This window comes from Rana temporaria, chromosome 13 (assembly GCF_905171775.1).
Source record: "Rana temporaria chromosome 13, aRanTem1.1, whole genome shotgun sequence".
Classification (NCBI taxonomy): domain Eukaryota; kingdom Metazoa; phylum Chordata; class Amphibia; order Anura; family Ranidae; genus Rana; species Rana temporaria.
The window spans coordinates 41,496,997-41,512,055 of NC_053501.1; the positions used below are offsets into that span (position 1 = coordinate 41,496,997).

Below are 15,059 nucleotides of genomic sequence, written 5' to 3' on the forward strand. Positions count from 1 at the left end.
CTCAGAGGAACCGGAAGTAACAGAAAATGTTCTGAGCCTGAAATATGCAGCAATAACAATCAGAGGATCTAAGTCCATTTATACCAAAAAGTAGTGTTTGTCTTATGTTAACAGGACCCCAACAAAAATACTCAACCCTTTGCTGACCAGGTTATGCATTTTTAGACAAACATTAAGTCAGTTGTGGTCGGGTTTCTGAGTCGGTTATATAGGTCGGTTGGCTGTCAGGGTCAGCCAGTACCTCCCACTCTTATTGAGTGGCACCCATAATTGCGTCACATGAATATTAAATGGCGATCTTTTGCAAACATGTGGGCATAGCACATACAATGGGGACATTTTCAATAAACCCAATGGTATTACTGATAAAGGTATGAAGGTTAATAAATTACATTTTTACATTAAAATACAATAATGGTGCTTTTGAATATGTTATACAGAGTAAGAAAGCTCTAAAACATATGATTAAACATTTTAAAATGGACATTTTAAACCAAGCAAAAGGGGAAAAAAGAAGCAGGCTAAAGGAGAGGGGTGGAGGTTAAAAAGTATTTTGCGACTCTGACACCCAACTATGTCTTTTGACATGTTTGGCTGTAGTTTGGTGGAATCAACAATAGTTTGCTCAATTCCTGACTGCATATCAAAGAAGGATCATGAAGGAAACCGAAGTATGTCCTAAAATAGACACCATACTTTATTTCAGGTTCCTAAAAACGTGCTAATAATTGAGAAAAAGAAAGCTAATATTGGATCGAATTCCCTGAGTTTTCTGCCCATTACCCACTGGTACAGAGTACTATTGTGGACATTTTCTTTTCTCCCGTTGAACAGCTTGAAACCTGGCTTTTAACAACTAATGATACCAGAAAATGACTGTTGAAAATTTGCATCTTCCTGTGTCTCCTCTCTGCTTCCAGCATTCTCACTAAACCAGCCTGTACCCTACTGTGGTATCCTCCCTAATCTCTAATACTCCTGTTTGAGCACCTAAAGACTTGCCCCAGACTCTGGTTTTTGAAGTGGTACACTCTCATTCCCTTCCTCAGAAGAACCCTCCATGCTTGCATTTTTTTAAACCGCTCATGGTACATGGTGCCCCACAGCATTACTCCTCTCCAGAGGGACTTTCTGACCCACAAGGTCAACCAGAACCAGATTCTGCTATACTCTGCCTAAACATGGACCTTGCCCCTCAATATCCTTTGCAAGAGCCTGCTACTTTTTGGCGCACTGGCCTGTGTTTACTCTGGTGTCCTTTCCTGGCATCCCCATCGTCGGATGCTCAGACAGTTTCCTCTGAAAAGAATTGAGCTTTTAAGACTAAAGCTAAAAAGGTATACACCTTGTGTGCTGTTGGACTTTCATCAGCAATTGGGGGAACAACCTCTCAGAATGGCCTCCCCTTCGCAGCCTCCCTCTCCATTGTTTTGTCTCTATGCACCAGGTAGTCCCTGGTCAGTTTCTCTTACTGCGATTTTATTAAGGATTTTCCATATAACAAGATAAATTAAGCATTACAAAACCCAAGTATGCACTTAAAATGACAGTATACATTGTACAAACAGTGCTAGTCCCTGGTCAGTTTAGGTAAGCAGGGTGGTCTGTTCTCCTTGCCCTGAGTCATTTCCCTCTTAGTCAGAGGACCCTGTTTTTTAAATTGACTTTTTGGGTTGGACATCACTTTAGGGGCTGCAATGCCTTCACCTACAGAAAAGTGTTTTCTGCAGCCTCAGTTGGATAATATTAGAGTACACTCTCAACTGCACTGTCTGACCCCCAGAATGTCAGCAGATAAAACATTCTGGGTCCTTGACAGAGGTATGCATTTCTGGAGACAGAGTACTACGTCTGGTGGCCTTTGTGGGACCTGTTCACCTGAGGTTAGGTCCTCCTTCTGTGGTGGATCTGCAGCCCCTTGAGAAAGATTTGTCTTCAATTCCTCTGCCCCTAATCGGGTTAATCATTAAGGCCACGTTTCCTTTTCTCAGCTTCACTACTTTTGGACTATTTGCTGAACTGAGGCAGGCCAGGGGATTCCTAGAACCAAGGTCTGCGCTCAAGGTTAGGCAGGTCCTGCAGAGTTCTTTTATGCCCCGGAGACCCCTCCAGGGGTTTTAGTGGATAGTTTTTGTTCATGGTTGTTTTTGGTTTTGGCACCTTTCACCTGTTTGGGGTTGCAGTATACCCTTTCATTCCTTCTTCTTTGACATTATACTACCTTCAGTCAGGTTTCATTTGTGGGATTGTACTCTTGAGTTCTCTATCGATTTCAGAGGTCACTAAACAATCCTTATGGACTATTGCACTGTTTGATTTTAACATTCTTTGGATATCTCGTTTGGCGGGATTGGTAGTCTGGCTAGGCAACCCCCTATTTATAAGGAATTTTCATTCCCTGTATAGGTTAAGCTTTCCATTTTGAAGATCAGTTTTTTTGTTTTTTGCGGATCTAGTCTTGTTCAAGGTTTACTCTGGGGGCCTGTTTTCCAGGGGGCTTGTCCCAGTGTTTTGACCTCATAATGTTGGGTGGTCTGTTTTTCCCATAAATATGTTTTGTTGTTCCACCTATTATGGTGGGTTTTTGGTTTCAAAGCCTTTTTTTGTTTCAGATAAAGTTCCCCCTTTAAATGGTCATGATAAGTTATTTGGCCATCTCTTGTTGGCAGCTTCTGCTGTCTTGCAGGGGGCTTCACTTAATATGGTTCAGATTCAGGCATTGGTCCCCTTAAACAGTTCTGAGTTGCAGATAATCCCTAGTCCCTTCTTGTGGGCTTGTGCCCACCCATCAGTTGGACTGCTTTTGGATGTTCTTGATCTGAATTCCTGTGTCCCTCAATAAATAAAAAAAATAGGATTTTTGTATTTACCATAAAATCCTTTTTTGGAGTTTAAATGCCATGGCTCCAAAACCCCTGTAGTCAGCAGTATAACTGTATCTGATTGCCTGTGTCTCTCAATAAATTACAATAAATATTTCACAAGAAGTACAAAATCTTTTTATCACGGCACAACACAAGGGACTCGTAAAGCATAACAGGGCAAATTCCACCTGGCGGTACATTGAGGTGCTATACACAATAAACTCAAGTCTTGTCAGACAGTTCATGTAATATAGAATACTGTCCGTTTTTTTGTAAAGGCATTCTTTTGTATGGAAGTGCTAGAGCTGTTGCTAAGACAAAAAGTTTTCAGGTAAATTTTAAAGACTCTAACCACAAGTTGTAATCTGAACTCTGGGCTTACATAATGGACACAAATTAAAGTTTGTTACCCATAAAAATTAGATCATGTTCCTTTAAAGCATGTGTTACAAAGCCCAGTGCTTGTGCTGTGTAATTTGCCCCCCCTGTATCGCCTGAAATACCTGTCCTGACGTTCCTGGTTCTGCCCCCCCCCCCCCTGTAAAATAACCACGGTTCATCATTGCTGCTAAGCCCTGAAACTATGGTCCATTTACGTGCCTCTGTCAACCACAGCTCTCCTGTCTCTCCACTTCTCCATCCTCTCTCCCCTCCCTGCCTGCCTGCCATTTAGCGTCTCGATCTTCCCCTCCTGCTGTAAAAATAACTGTTTTTTTATTTTCTATATTTCCCTTTTAAATAACCTTAAGCTCCCCAGTGTATGTGATGTATAAAAAATATGCTGCCTAATACCTTATTTTAGAGTGCCGTGCACGTGACTGCCCTGCCGGTCTCCTCTCCTTGTCCCGGCTGACTTCAGCGGGAGATACTCGGCCCCTCCCCCTGCAGCTATCAGATTGGGAGAGGAGACCAGCGGGCAGTCATGTGAGCGCCGAGCAGCACTTAGAAATAAGGTATTTGACAGCATAGTTTTATAAATCACATAGGCTTAATGTTATCGAACAGTGGGAACAGAAAAAAAGTGGCTTTATAAAGCTTTAATTTAATTTAGATCTGTGTTCATTGAGGTATTTTTTAAATGCAAGCAGTGGAAGTACCCACGTTTGAATTATCAGCCACTTGCAGTCCACTGTGCAGCAAAGCTCAGATTGGTAACAGGATATGCAGCACAAGAGCAGATCAGTTATGTTTCAGTGCAAAAGGCGTGCTGAATGGGAGTGACAAAGGGAGAAACACTTAGCGTGCTGCTTCTTTTTTCACTATCCAGTCACAGGGCAGGGGTGAAGAGGACAAACTGTAAATGTTACTGAACTTCAGCAGGGGGAAAAAATTAGTCACCTGCTGTTTGGTAAGGCTGTGTACATCTCGGGAATGGATGGGAAACATTTGTTGGTGCTTTGGAAGGTAAAACAACTTTCATATACTGTGTGTATTTCATCTGTTTATCTAGATATTTGCCTCACGTTCAACCTAATTCATTTACTCTTCAACTCCCAGGAATCATAGAATAACGCTAGTCTGAGCTCCTCTTCCACAATCCTTATGGCTCATGTGTATATACAGTACACATTTTCACACAGTACATTAATGAACACAGTAAGTCAGTTGTATTCACTGAGAAACAATACAGCATTCATTCATAGCGAGACATATGTACATTCACTATCGACTGCATCAGAATTCCTGAGTCCTGAGATTCAGTGGGCACAGGGGACGGGCTCTGCAGCTAACACCTTTTCACCCAAAAGAAACTAACTATGGGAAAACTGTGTGCCACACGTAGGACACAGCAGCTGTGATTGATGCCCCTTGTAACCCAAAGGGCAGCCAGTGAGTTAAATACCATACAGACAGGAAGCCTGCTTGCTGCAAAAGTTTTCTAAGAAAATTAAAGACCTAAAAAAGGTTGAACAGCAGCACAGTTTTGTACAAAGCACCTGAGGCAGAAGCAGTAGGAACAGAAATAAGTGACGTTGGAGTTCCACTTTATAAAAAGAAATAAAGCTAATGGTGCTAATTGTCATGTTTTCTTAGGTTCAGCAGTGCAATATTTCTGATATACAATAGTAAAAATAAAAATTACCATAGCGAAGTGAAATCCTTTTCTAAACAAATGTGTTCATTTTCTAGTGGCGATTGCATTGTCCCTTACTTCTGAGATGTAAAGGTATATAAAGGTTTTTTAGGTGTGAGAGTGTGTGTGTGTGTATACATACTAATTCCTATTAATTAATTTATAGCCTTTTCCACATATAAGGTATTTTATGTATAATCCCAACTAAATTTGCATGAGTTTTTTGGTTAGCATTTTGTAAAAATAACAAGTAACTGATGAATACGATATGAATAAAATGGTAACTTATGAGTGCTATGATTGTTAAATGTTTCAACATTTTAATTTTGAATGAGTGTTTTGCTCTGCAGCTTTAAATCTGAAATAAGACTGGCCATAAACAGCCTTTTGCAATGCTCAAGCGAGGATCAGGTTATTTAGGGATATCCCCAGGAGACAATAATGAGCACTGCCAACATCAGCGGTGCTTATTATCACACATAGAGATTTTCCAACTGTTACAAAATATGTGTGAGACTTGGCTGGTACTTTCCTTTTCTCAGGGTAGCGAAATACGGGATGGGTTAATCACACATTTGCTTTTTTTAGTCCATCAGGCAAATCTTTACAGAGAACAGCCAAATCACTTGGGAGATATCTGTCTTTGAAAGGCCAGCTCGGCACTTTGTGAATGTTTAACTGAAATATATCCATGTGCCCAGGTTTGAACAATGTTTTATCTACATAAGTAGGTTGCCACATGTTCAGAAATACTAGATACAGAAACAAGAAATTATTGTGGGGCTAGCATCTTGTAGCCCAAAGTCAGTCTAAGGGTAGCCATTCATGTTAAGAGTTCTTGTTTTTAGCCCCATTGATATACACAAAACGGGGTGCATAGAATAATCTCCTCTGTTACCCAATGTATTCTGACTGCTGCTCTTCTGGCTGTCACAATCCCTAAACAGTGGCTGCTTCTGATTGGTTGCAGTCACTGTTTGGCTAAACTGTCCACCTGGCTCCTTAGATTATTTTTAGATCGACGTTTATCGAGAGGTGGTGCCTGCTGAATTGGCCAAAATTTAAGTCATGTATGACCAGCAAAAGTATGATCATCAGGTTAATGTTTATAGACTATTTTCAAAAAGCACTAATGATCTAATAAGGGTCCAAATTAAGACCTTCTGCCAATATTGTTTCTTGCATGATGAAAATAAAAGAAAAACTGCAAACAATGGATTAATACTGTAGGACCATATAAAGCTTTATAATTGTATCCGTCTGCAGCAGTCCTTGTCTAAAAAGCTGTGGTCAAGTTTCTTAGCTAATTATTTCTTCTAGGCTAAATTATTATTTATGTAAATTGACTAAGACTGCTACATTGACCGAATTGGTTCAGCACCTTAAGTTTTCCATTGTTAACCTTTCCAGACAGTCTTCGCCTTACTGTGGATAAAGGGTTTGGTTTTCTGAAAGCCAACTATGTTCATTCCATGGGGAAATTCTGTGCACTGTGTTTGTTGATGTAGGGGAGAAGTTTGCTAAATCTTTTTTTGTTTTGTCGATGAAACTTCCCTCGGTGCTCTATAGAAAAGTAGCGCTACCCCCGGAGGAGCTGCTGGTTGTTTTGGGTGGCACGCTTACCTTTGTGGAATGGTCAATTATTCCAATTTGTTGCTTTCTTTCTGACTTGCAATCCGATGTCTTTATAATTGTATAGTTAGGTGATCCTTCTTTACTAATGTTCATCATATTATCTAAATGGTAATCAGTAAAGAGTGTCCAAGGACAGGGTGACAGACTTGGGACTATGTACATGTGGAGGGGAGATAACAAGTATCAGACTATAATTTACTTAAATTTACTAATTGCATCTAATGGAAAAGCTCAAATGTTTTCAGCTTGTGGTAGGTGAAGGAAAGAGCTTGTTTTGTGATATGCTAATAATCCTAAATCTGCTTTTGTTTTCTGTTCTCTGTATAGGCTGAAACTGCAGCCAATCGTATCCTCAAAGTCCTAGCCGTCAACCAGGAGAATGAGCAGCTTATGGAAGACTATGAGAAACTTGCAAGTGATGTACGTGTTGCAACAAAAGGCTAAAGATAATGTTAACCTTTTAGTGCTAGAGAGAGTAGCTTAATGCAATAGCAAAAGGGAGCCATTAAATGTAAATTATAATATTTTAGAAATGTGCCATGTGGGAACATTGGTCCTTTCTTGTATTATTGTATGCTTGACTTTCTGCTCTGTCAGTTGTTAGAATGGATCCGGCGAACAATCCCATGGTTGGAGGACCGCGCTCCTGAAAACACCATGCAAGCCATGCAGCAAAAGCTGGAGGATTTCAGAGATTATAGGCGTCAACATAAACCCCCTAAGGTCCAGGAGAAGTGTCAGCTAGAGATAAACTTCAACACCCTTCAGACTAAACTAAGACTCAGCAACCGGCCAGCATTCATGCCATCTGAAGGGAAGATGGTCTCGGTAAGCATGGACATTTGAAGGAACACTGATGCGTAAAAACCCACTGGTCTCATACCGACCAAAAACATAGCGCCAATGGGTAAGCTGCACACAAACCCATAGCTCGATATCTCCTCCCAATATCCTAGCAAACAATGTATAGCACAATATGACTCTTTTTGTATTCTAGGGAATATAATCTAATGTGTAGGTATGAGACAAGAGGGACCTGTTCATTACCAGTAGTTCCATATCACTTTCAGTCTATTTTTTGATTGACACTCATCGCTTCACGGTTATTCTCCTTCTTTATATAACCTATATGTTTGGATCAATAGTACTGTGAACAGTTACCGTCAACAGCCAGAAATAATGTGGTGTTCTAGTCTTAGTAAATTTCACTATCATAAGGAACATACAAACCTGTATTTCTTGGGGTAGCTGGTGCCAACAAACCTGATTAGTTGTGTTCGTTTAAAAAGATCACATATCTTTATATTACGGCAAGCAAGATCTAATTTGGTTAAAACCGGTTGAATTTATGGCAACCTCAGATCTGTGGATAATGAGGTATTTCCATATTTTGGGTATACACTTGCTTCCTTCTGACAAAGCTGTTTAGTGCATTCTGATTGCTGTGTAGCTACATGATGGATTATCATGTCCCTTTTTTTCTTTACCCAGGATATAAACAATGCATGGGGAGGATTGGAACAAGGAGAGAAGGGCTATGAAGAGTGGCTGCTGAATGAGATCCGGAGGTTGGAAAGACTAGACCACTTGGCTGAAAAGTTTCGTCAGAAAGCTTCTATTCATGAAGCCTGGACTGATGGTAACACGATCACTCACTTACTGTTCACTGTGGGACTTGCTTGTCAGTAACCGTTTGAAGTCAACAAAACTGTCAGTGTTCTGGTTTAATTCATGTTCTGGTATGAGCAAGAAGAAAGCAGAGCACTGCAGAGAAATATTCTGAATGTTTCGATAACCCCTTATCACACACATGTATAAACACTGCTTTTTTTTATTTCTGCACATCTGTTAAGCTGGGTTTTTTGTTTTGGTTTTCTTTACCTTTTTCTGTTATAGCTACCTTTTTTTGATATGTTCTTTTCAGCTTATCCCTAATGATAAATTAAGAATAACTTTCATAATAATCACTGTATCTTGACATTGCTTAGAGGACAAGTATTGCCAAAACTGAGCATCCGCTCCTCTGTTTTGGTATCACCTCTTGGCGTACTGTGCTGCAGTTTGGGCTGAACCCTACAGTGACATCTGACAAGGTCAGCCAGCCACAATGGCATCCCAGTCTTTGGTTGTAGTATTCAATATTGAGTTGGCCCACCCTTTGCAGCTATAACAGCTTTCCAAGATAGGCTGTCCACAAGGTTTAGGTGTGTGTCTGGGAATGTTTGACCATTCTTCCAGAAGCGCATTTGTGAGGTCAGGCACTGATGTAGATGAGAAGGCCTGGCAGTCTCCGCTCTAATACAGGGTGCCCCCATTGCAAGCAGCTTGCTCTGGGGGCACTTGGCAGCAGGAAGGGCCCAGGAATGCCGACGGGGGACCAAAGAAGAGGAGGATCGGGGCTGCTCTGTGCAAAAGCCCTTCACAGATTGGGTAAGTGTACCATGTTAGTTTTAAAAAAAATATCACTTTAAAGGCAAACATCAGAGTGTAAGATGCAGTGTGGATTACCACAGAAACCTAGTTTAGTGATCTTTCTTAAACTGAAATCAGATTGATTATTAGAAGTTGTTTAACTTTATTAAGTGTATATACATTTTTCTTGTATAAGCATAACCTTTTAAGAATTTGTATGTAAGGATTGTAAAGAAAATCACACAACATTAAATTAAACTCTCTCTTGTTTGTGAATCTGTCTTTCAATTGTATGAAAAAGAAGTCTAATAAACTCCTGTTCACCCAACAGGAAAAGAAAACATGCTGCAGAAGAAAGACTATGAAACTGCGAGTCTGTCAGACATCAAGGCTTTGTTGAAGAAACACGAGGCCTTTGAAAGTGATTTGGCAGCTCATCAGGACCGGGTAGAGCAGATTGCAGCCATTGCCCAGGAACTCAAGTAAGTCTGACTAATGGTTCACTTCCTTTAAGCTTGTCCTCTGCATGTCTTTTTTTCAAAGTAAAATCTGAACCGTGAATTCAAAAGATTTAAAAAATTAGCTGCGCTTGTAGTGGATGTGATAAAAATAGTCAAAGTAAGATAATGAAATGCCTATTTCAATGCACAAACACATGCTCTATATCACATATGTATCCTATATATTGCATATGCATATAGGTTATTGATTGCTATAGGAATAATCATACATAATCCTAATTCATAATTCACCCTTGCACGACTTGCTCATATGATATTGTATTTCAGACATGCATCACATGGTTTGAAGGAAAAGAAGTCAGTCTGCAAAACAAGCTGGAATTAGATCAGTGAAAAGTCCCTGGAAACCGCAGAACCAGACAGACACCAGACATCAGCATTGCTTCACCCTTCGCACCATCCTAACATAAAATAGTTAATAGCTTACAAATCAGAACGTCACAAGAATAATATTACATATTAATGAGAATGTTGAATATTCACGATCATGTGTTTGATCATGTGTTTGAATATGCTTGCAGAACCATATATAATGAAGAGCTTGAAATAAAAAAAGGGAAGTAACTGTCTTCACAGAGCTGTGTGGATAACTTACTTTGTGTTTGCGCAAACGTTTCTTATCAGATTTGGCCAGAAAACAGATACCAAAAACCGGACACTTGGCTCCGATCCAAAACAACCCCTTGGTATGTGAGGTTGCAACCCACTGGGTGGAGGTCTCCAGTCATTTCCCTGTTGTGGTGGTTGAAGAGGTAGTCCCCTATTTGGTGGGGGGGGGGACCATACTGTATGGTGTCATGTGAATCACCTGTGGGTCCTCCTGAGACATTCGCCATGTCCTCAGAGAACGGTTGTGAAAGAGGAGGGGAATACAGTGGGAGTGAGTACCTAGCACCTACTCTGGCTGTTTGCACTGGTCCCAACGGGCCTGCGGATGTAGGCCGTGCTGCTGTGGATGTGGGATGGGGATGTGAGGATGTCATTCGGTCAGATTCTATACAGATTTCCTGCAGCGCCCTGTGAGGTGACTGGAAGGGGGGATGTACTGGTTCATGGCCCTGGTAGGGAAGTGTAGTTGTCCTGGTGTTCACATTTGACAGGCCTCCGGACACTATAATCTGAGCTGGGCCATGGCTTTCATGACTGGCTGAACTGGGAGTGGTACCAGTTGGAATGACGCCTCCCTTGGTCACTTGTACTTCTTGGAGCTCAGGTGAGTGGCAGTGACTGCCACTGCTTGCCTCTGCCCCATCCTCATCACCTTTGAACATCATTAATGGGTTAACATCTTCCTTGTAATATGCTCCGGTCTGATCTAACACTGGGCATATAGGTATGGGTGTACCAATATGGCCATAACAGGAAGCAGTCATAGGGAGTCTTCCTGTGGGTTGACTGGGTGTGTCACCAGTGTTGGGTGTTGCAAGATGGCCACTGTCCTGGGAAGGTGCCATGGGTGGTAAAGGAGGTGGTACATTGGGGCGGAGCCTGATGGGAGGATCAAGCGAGGGGGCAGTTGCTGAGGGGCAGGGTTTCCTGTCTTGTGTTCGGTCGCCATTATAGGGTGGTGGCCGTCCAGACTCCAATGTACTTTCTGGTTTATGATACACATATACAATATATCCATGTTGATTTGTCTCTTGCTCTGACCACCCCTCTCCCTTCCTTCCCTCCATGCAACCAAGCTGTATCTAGGCTGCCTTCCTTTGGCTTCTGTAATTTCTGTCCCATTGCTATCTAATGGAAGGATACACATTCAGGCTCAAGATTTTGTATTACGAGGCTGTCTAGGACTCAAGTTTGAAGTTTTGGCTGTGTGTTCTTTTGAAATCTTTTTCTCAGAGCTGCTGCGCTGTCACTTCCCCTTTTTAAAAGTACACTTTCCTGTTTTCTTTTTTTCTTTGAAATCGAAAGTGTCTTCAGCCTGCTGCAGACGGACGGGCTTTAACAATACAGCAGTTAAATTCAGTGCGTTCCTTTTAAATGTCATTTACTTGTCCCAGAGGCAAACCCAAATTTCTGACTCTGTCCTTTTCACTCTCCTCACTCTTCTGGCTGGAATGGACACCTAATAGGTAAGTATCCCCTCTCTCTAGCTTCACCTTCTATCGCTGGCACTGATGCACCGACTGCAATTCTAACCGGGTAGTGCACGTTTAATCTGAACACCAACACGTCACACGACACATTCAGGACATGATGACATTCCTGGCTCATGTGATGAAAAGATGAGACCTCAGAACAACCGTCACAGGATTTCCTCTGCACAACTTGTGCAGAACCTCCTGATACCCTGAGCTGTGCGCCCCCTCTCTGGTACACTTTGCATCAACCCTGAGAGAAGTTTGACCATGTTATCACAGCCAGTTATCGCATCTGTGACTCTATTCCTTTCTGCCTGTCTCATCCAAACATCAGAAGCCAGCACATATAACAAACCACCAGTGAGAACCCTAGTGAAATATAGGATTATTAGTCCTCACGGGATCCCCCAGGAGGAGTTTGACCACGTCAATTCTCATCCGTGACTATATAATTAATCCCCTTATTGCCAACAGCCGTCACAAGCTTGACAAAACAAAACGGGAAACAAAATATACAGGCTGCAGATACCAGTTATGCAGGTTCTTATGAATGTATAAATGACCTTCGTGCAAGCTATATTATCTGCCTGCTTTGCTGATCGAGGGCAAGCCGACATGGGAACAGGAACTAACCAACCGCGGGCGGGATGAACAGTAGACAAAATTAAAAGTGTCTTACCATCCTCTGAGGTGATCAGTCTCTGTGCCCCGTCCGCGTTGGTCTCTGTCCCGGTCCCCTCTCGATCGGCTTGGCCCTTCGAATCAGGAAGCCCGAAGGCCCACGTTGGGTGCCAGTTGTTTTGGATCTGAGCCAAGTGTCCGGTTTTTGGTATCTGTTTCCTGGCCAAATCTGATAAGAAACGTTTGCGCAAACACAAAGTAAATTATCCACACAGCTCTGTGAAGACAGTTACTTCCCTTTTTTTTATTTCAAGCTCTTCATTATATATGGTTCTGCAAGCATATTCAAACACATGATCAAACACATGATCGTGAATATTCAACATTCTCATTAATATGTAATATTATTCTTGTGACATTCTGATTTGTAAGCTATTAACTATTTCATGTTAGGATGGTGCGAAGGGTGAAGCAATGCTGTTGTCTGGTGTCTGTCTGGTTCTGCGGTTTCCAGGGACTTTTCACGGATCTAATTCCAGCTTGTTTTGCAGACTGACTTACTTTTTCCTTCAAACCATGTGATGCATGTCTGAAATACAATATCATATGAGCAAGTCGTGCAAGGGTGAATTATGAATTATGATTATGTATGATTATTCCTATAGAAATCAATAACCTATATGCATGTGCGATATATATAGGATACATATGTGATATAGAGCATGTGTTTGTGCATTGAAATAGGCATTTCATTATCTTACTTTGACTATTTTTATCACATCCACTACACGCTGTCCAACTATTTAGTTGGAGCTGCTTTTGTGCCAGTGGAAGAAAGTCCACTTTCTCATACCCATTACTGGTGCAAATATTGAAATGTATGCCATACAGATAAGGTAAAGCCACTGCAAAATGTGCAGAAGACATAGGTAATTACTTTAGATGGGGGAACAAGTGCAGCGCTCACAACGGGGAACAGATCCATAAATTGCACATGGATTCCAAAACGGGTGCTCTAGCTTTTTCAATGCACAAGAATTCAGAATATAGCAAAAGTAGTAGCTGGCAACTCCAACATATGTAGGTATACAGGGAGTGCAGAATTATTAGGCAAATGAGTATTTTGACCACATCATCCTCTTTATGCATGTTGTCTTACTCCAAGCTGTATAGGCTCGAAAGCCTACTACCAATTAAGCATATTAGGTGATGTGCATCTCTGTAATGAGAAGGTGTGTGGTCTAATGACATCAACACCCTATATCAGGTGTGCATAATTATTAAACTTCCTTTCCTTTGGCAAAATGGGTCAAAAGAAGGACTTGACAGGCTCAGAAAAGTCAAAAATAGTGAGATATCTTGCAGAGGGATGCAGCACTCTTAAAATTGCAAAGCTTCTGAAGCGTGATCATCGAACAATCAAGCGTTTCATTCAAAATAGTCAACAGGGTCGCAAGAAGCGTGTGGAAAAACCAAGGCTCAAAATAACTGCCCATGAACTGAGAAAAGTCTAGCGTGCAGCTGCCAAGATGCCACTTGCCACCAGTTTGGCCATATTTCAGAGCTGCAACATCACTGGAGTGCCCAAAACACAAGGTGTGCAATACTCAGAGACATGGCCAAGGTAAGAAAGGCTGAAAGACGACGACCACTGAACAAGACACACAAGCTGTAACGTCAAGACTGGGCCAAGAAATATCTCAAGACTGATTTTTCTAAGGTTTTATGGACTGATGAAATGAGAGTGAGTCTTGATGGGCCAGATGGATGGGCCCGTGGCTGGATTGGTAAAGGGCAGAGAGCTCCAGTCCGACTCAGACGGCAGCAAGGTGGAGGTGGAGTACTGGTTTGGGCTGGTATCATCAAAGATGAGCTTGTAGGGCCTTTTCGGGTTGGGGATGGAGTCAAGCTCAACTCCCAGTCCTACTGCCAGTTTCTGGAAGACACCTTCTTCAAGCAGTGGTACAGGAAGAAGTCTGCATCCTTCAAGAAAAACATGATTTTCATGCAAGACAATGCTCCATCACACGCGTCCAAGTACTCCACAGCGTGGCTGGCAATAAAGGGTATAAAAGATGAAAAACTAATGACATGGCCTCCTTGTTCACCTGATCTGAACCCCATTGAGAACCTGTGGTCCATCATCAAATGTGAGATTTACAAGGAGGGAAAACAGTACACCTCTCTGAACAGTGTCTGGGAGGCTGTGGTTGCTGCTGCACGCAATGTTGATGGTGAACAGATCAAAACACTGACAGAATCCATGGATGGCAGGCTTTTGAGTGTCCTTGCAAAGAAAGGTGGCTTTATTGGTCACTGATTTGTTTTTGTTATGTTTTTGAATGTCAGAAATGTATATTTGTGAATGTTGAGATGTTATATTGGTTTCACTGGTAAAAATAAATAATTGAAATGGGTATATATATTTTTTTGTTAAGTTGCCTAATAATTATGCACAGTAATAGTCACGTGCACACACAGATATCCCCCTAAAATAGCTAAAACTAAAAACAAACTAAAAACTACTTTCAAAAATATTCAGCTTTGATATTAATGAGTTTTTTGGGTTCATTGAGAACATGGTTGTTGTTCAATAATAAAATTAATCCTCAAAAATACAACTTGCCTAATAATTCTGCACTCCCTGTATCTTTATTTCTTACACCGGGTAGAATGCTTACTTGTTTCGATGAAGTAGCCTTGTTTACAGCTGTCTCAATCCTGTAACTACTACATCTGCAGCAAAGCTTGTTCTGTTTAAAACAGATATGCTGGCTGAATCACCAGGTGAAAATAGGAGAAAGCCTAAAAAAGAAAATGAATGCAGCCGCCACATCTAAAACTTGGT

At 41.4% G+C, this 15,059-nt stretch overlaps 1 protein-coding gene across 3 annotated transcripts in view; it reads left to right on the plus strand.

Annotated features, from left to right (window-relative positions):
• Window positions 1-15,059, plus strand: part of ACTN1 (actinin alpha 1) — a 159,801-nt gene that overhangs the window by 99,430 nt on the left and 45,312 nt on the right. For all 3 annotated transcript variants that reach the window (XM_040333374.1, XM_040333376.1, XM_040333375.1), the window contains exons 9-12: window positions 6,901-6,993; window positions 7,171-7,401; window positions 8,065-8,212; window positions 9,317-9,467. In XM_040333374.1, coding sequence (XP_040189308.1) covers window positions 6,901-6,993; window positions 7,171-7,401; window positions 8,065-8,212; window positions 9,317-9,467 — 623 coding nt within the window. The remainder of the gene's footprint in view (window positions 1-6,900; window positions 6,994-7,170; window positions 7,402-8,064; window positions 8,213-9,316; window positions 9,468-15,059) is intronic.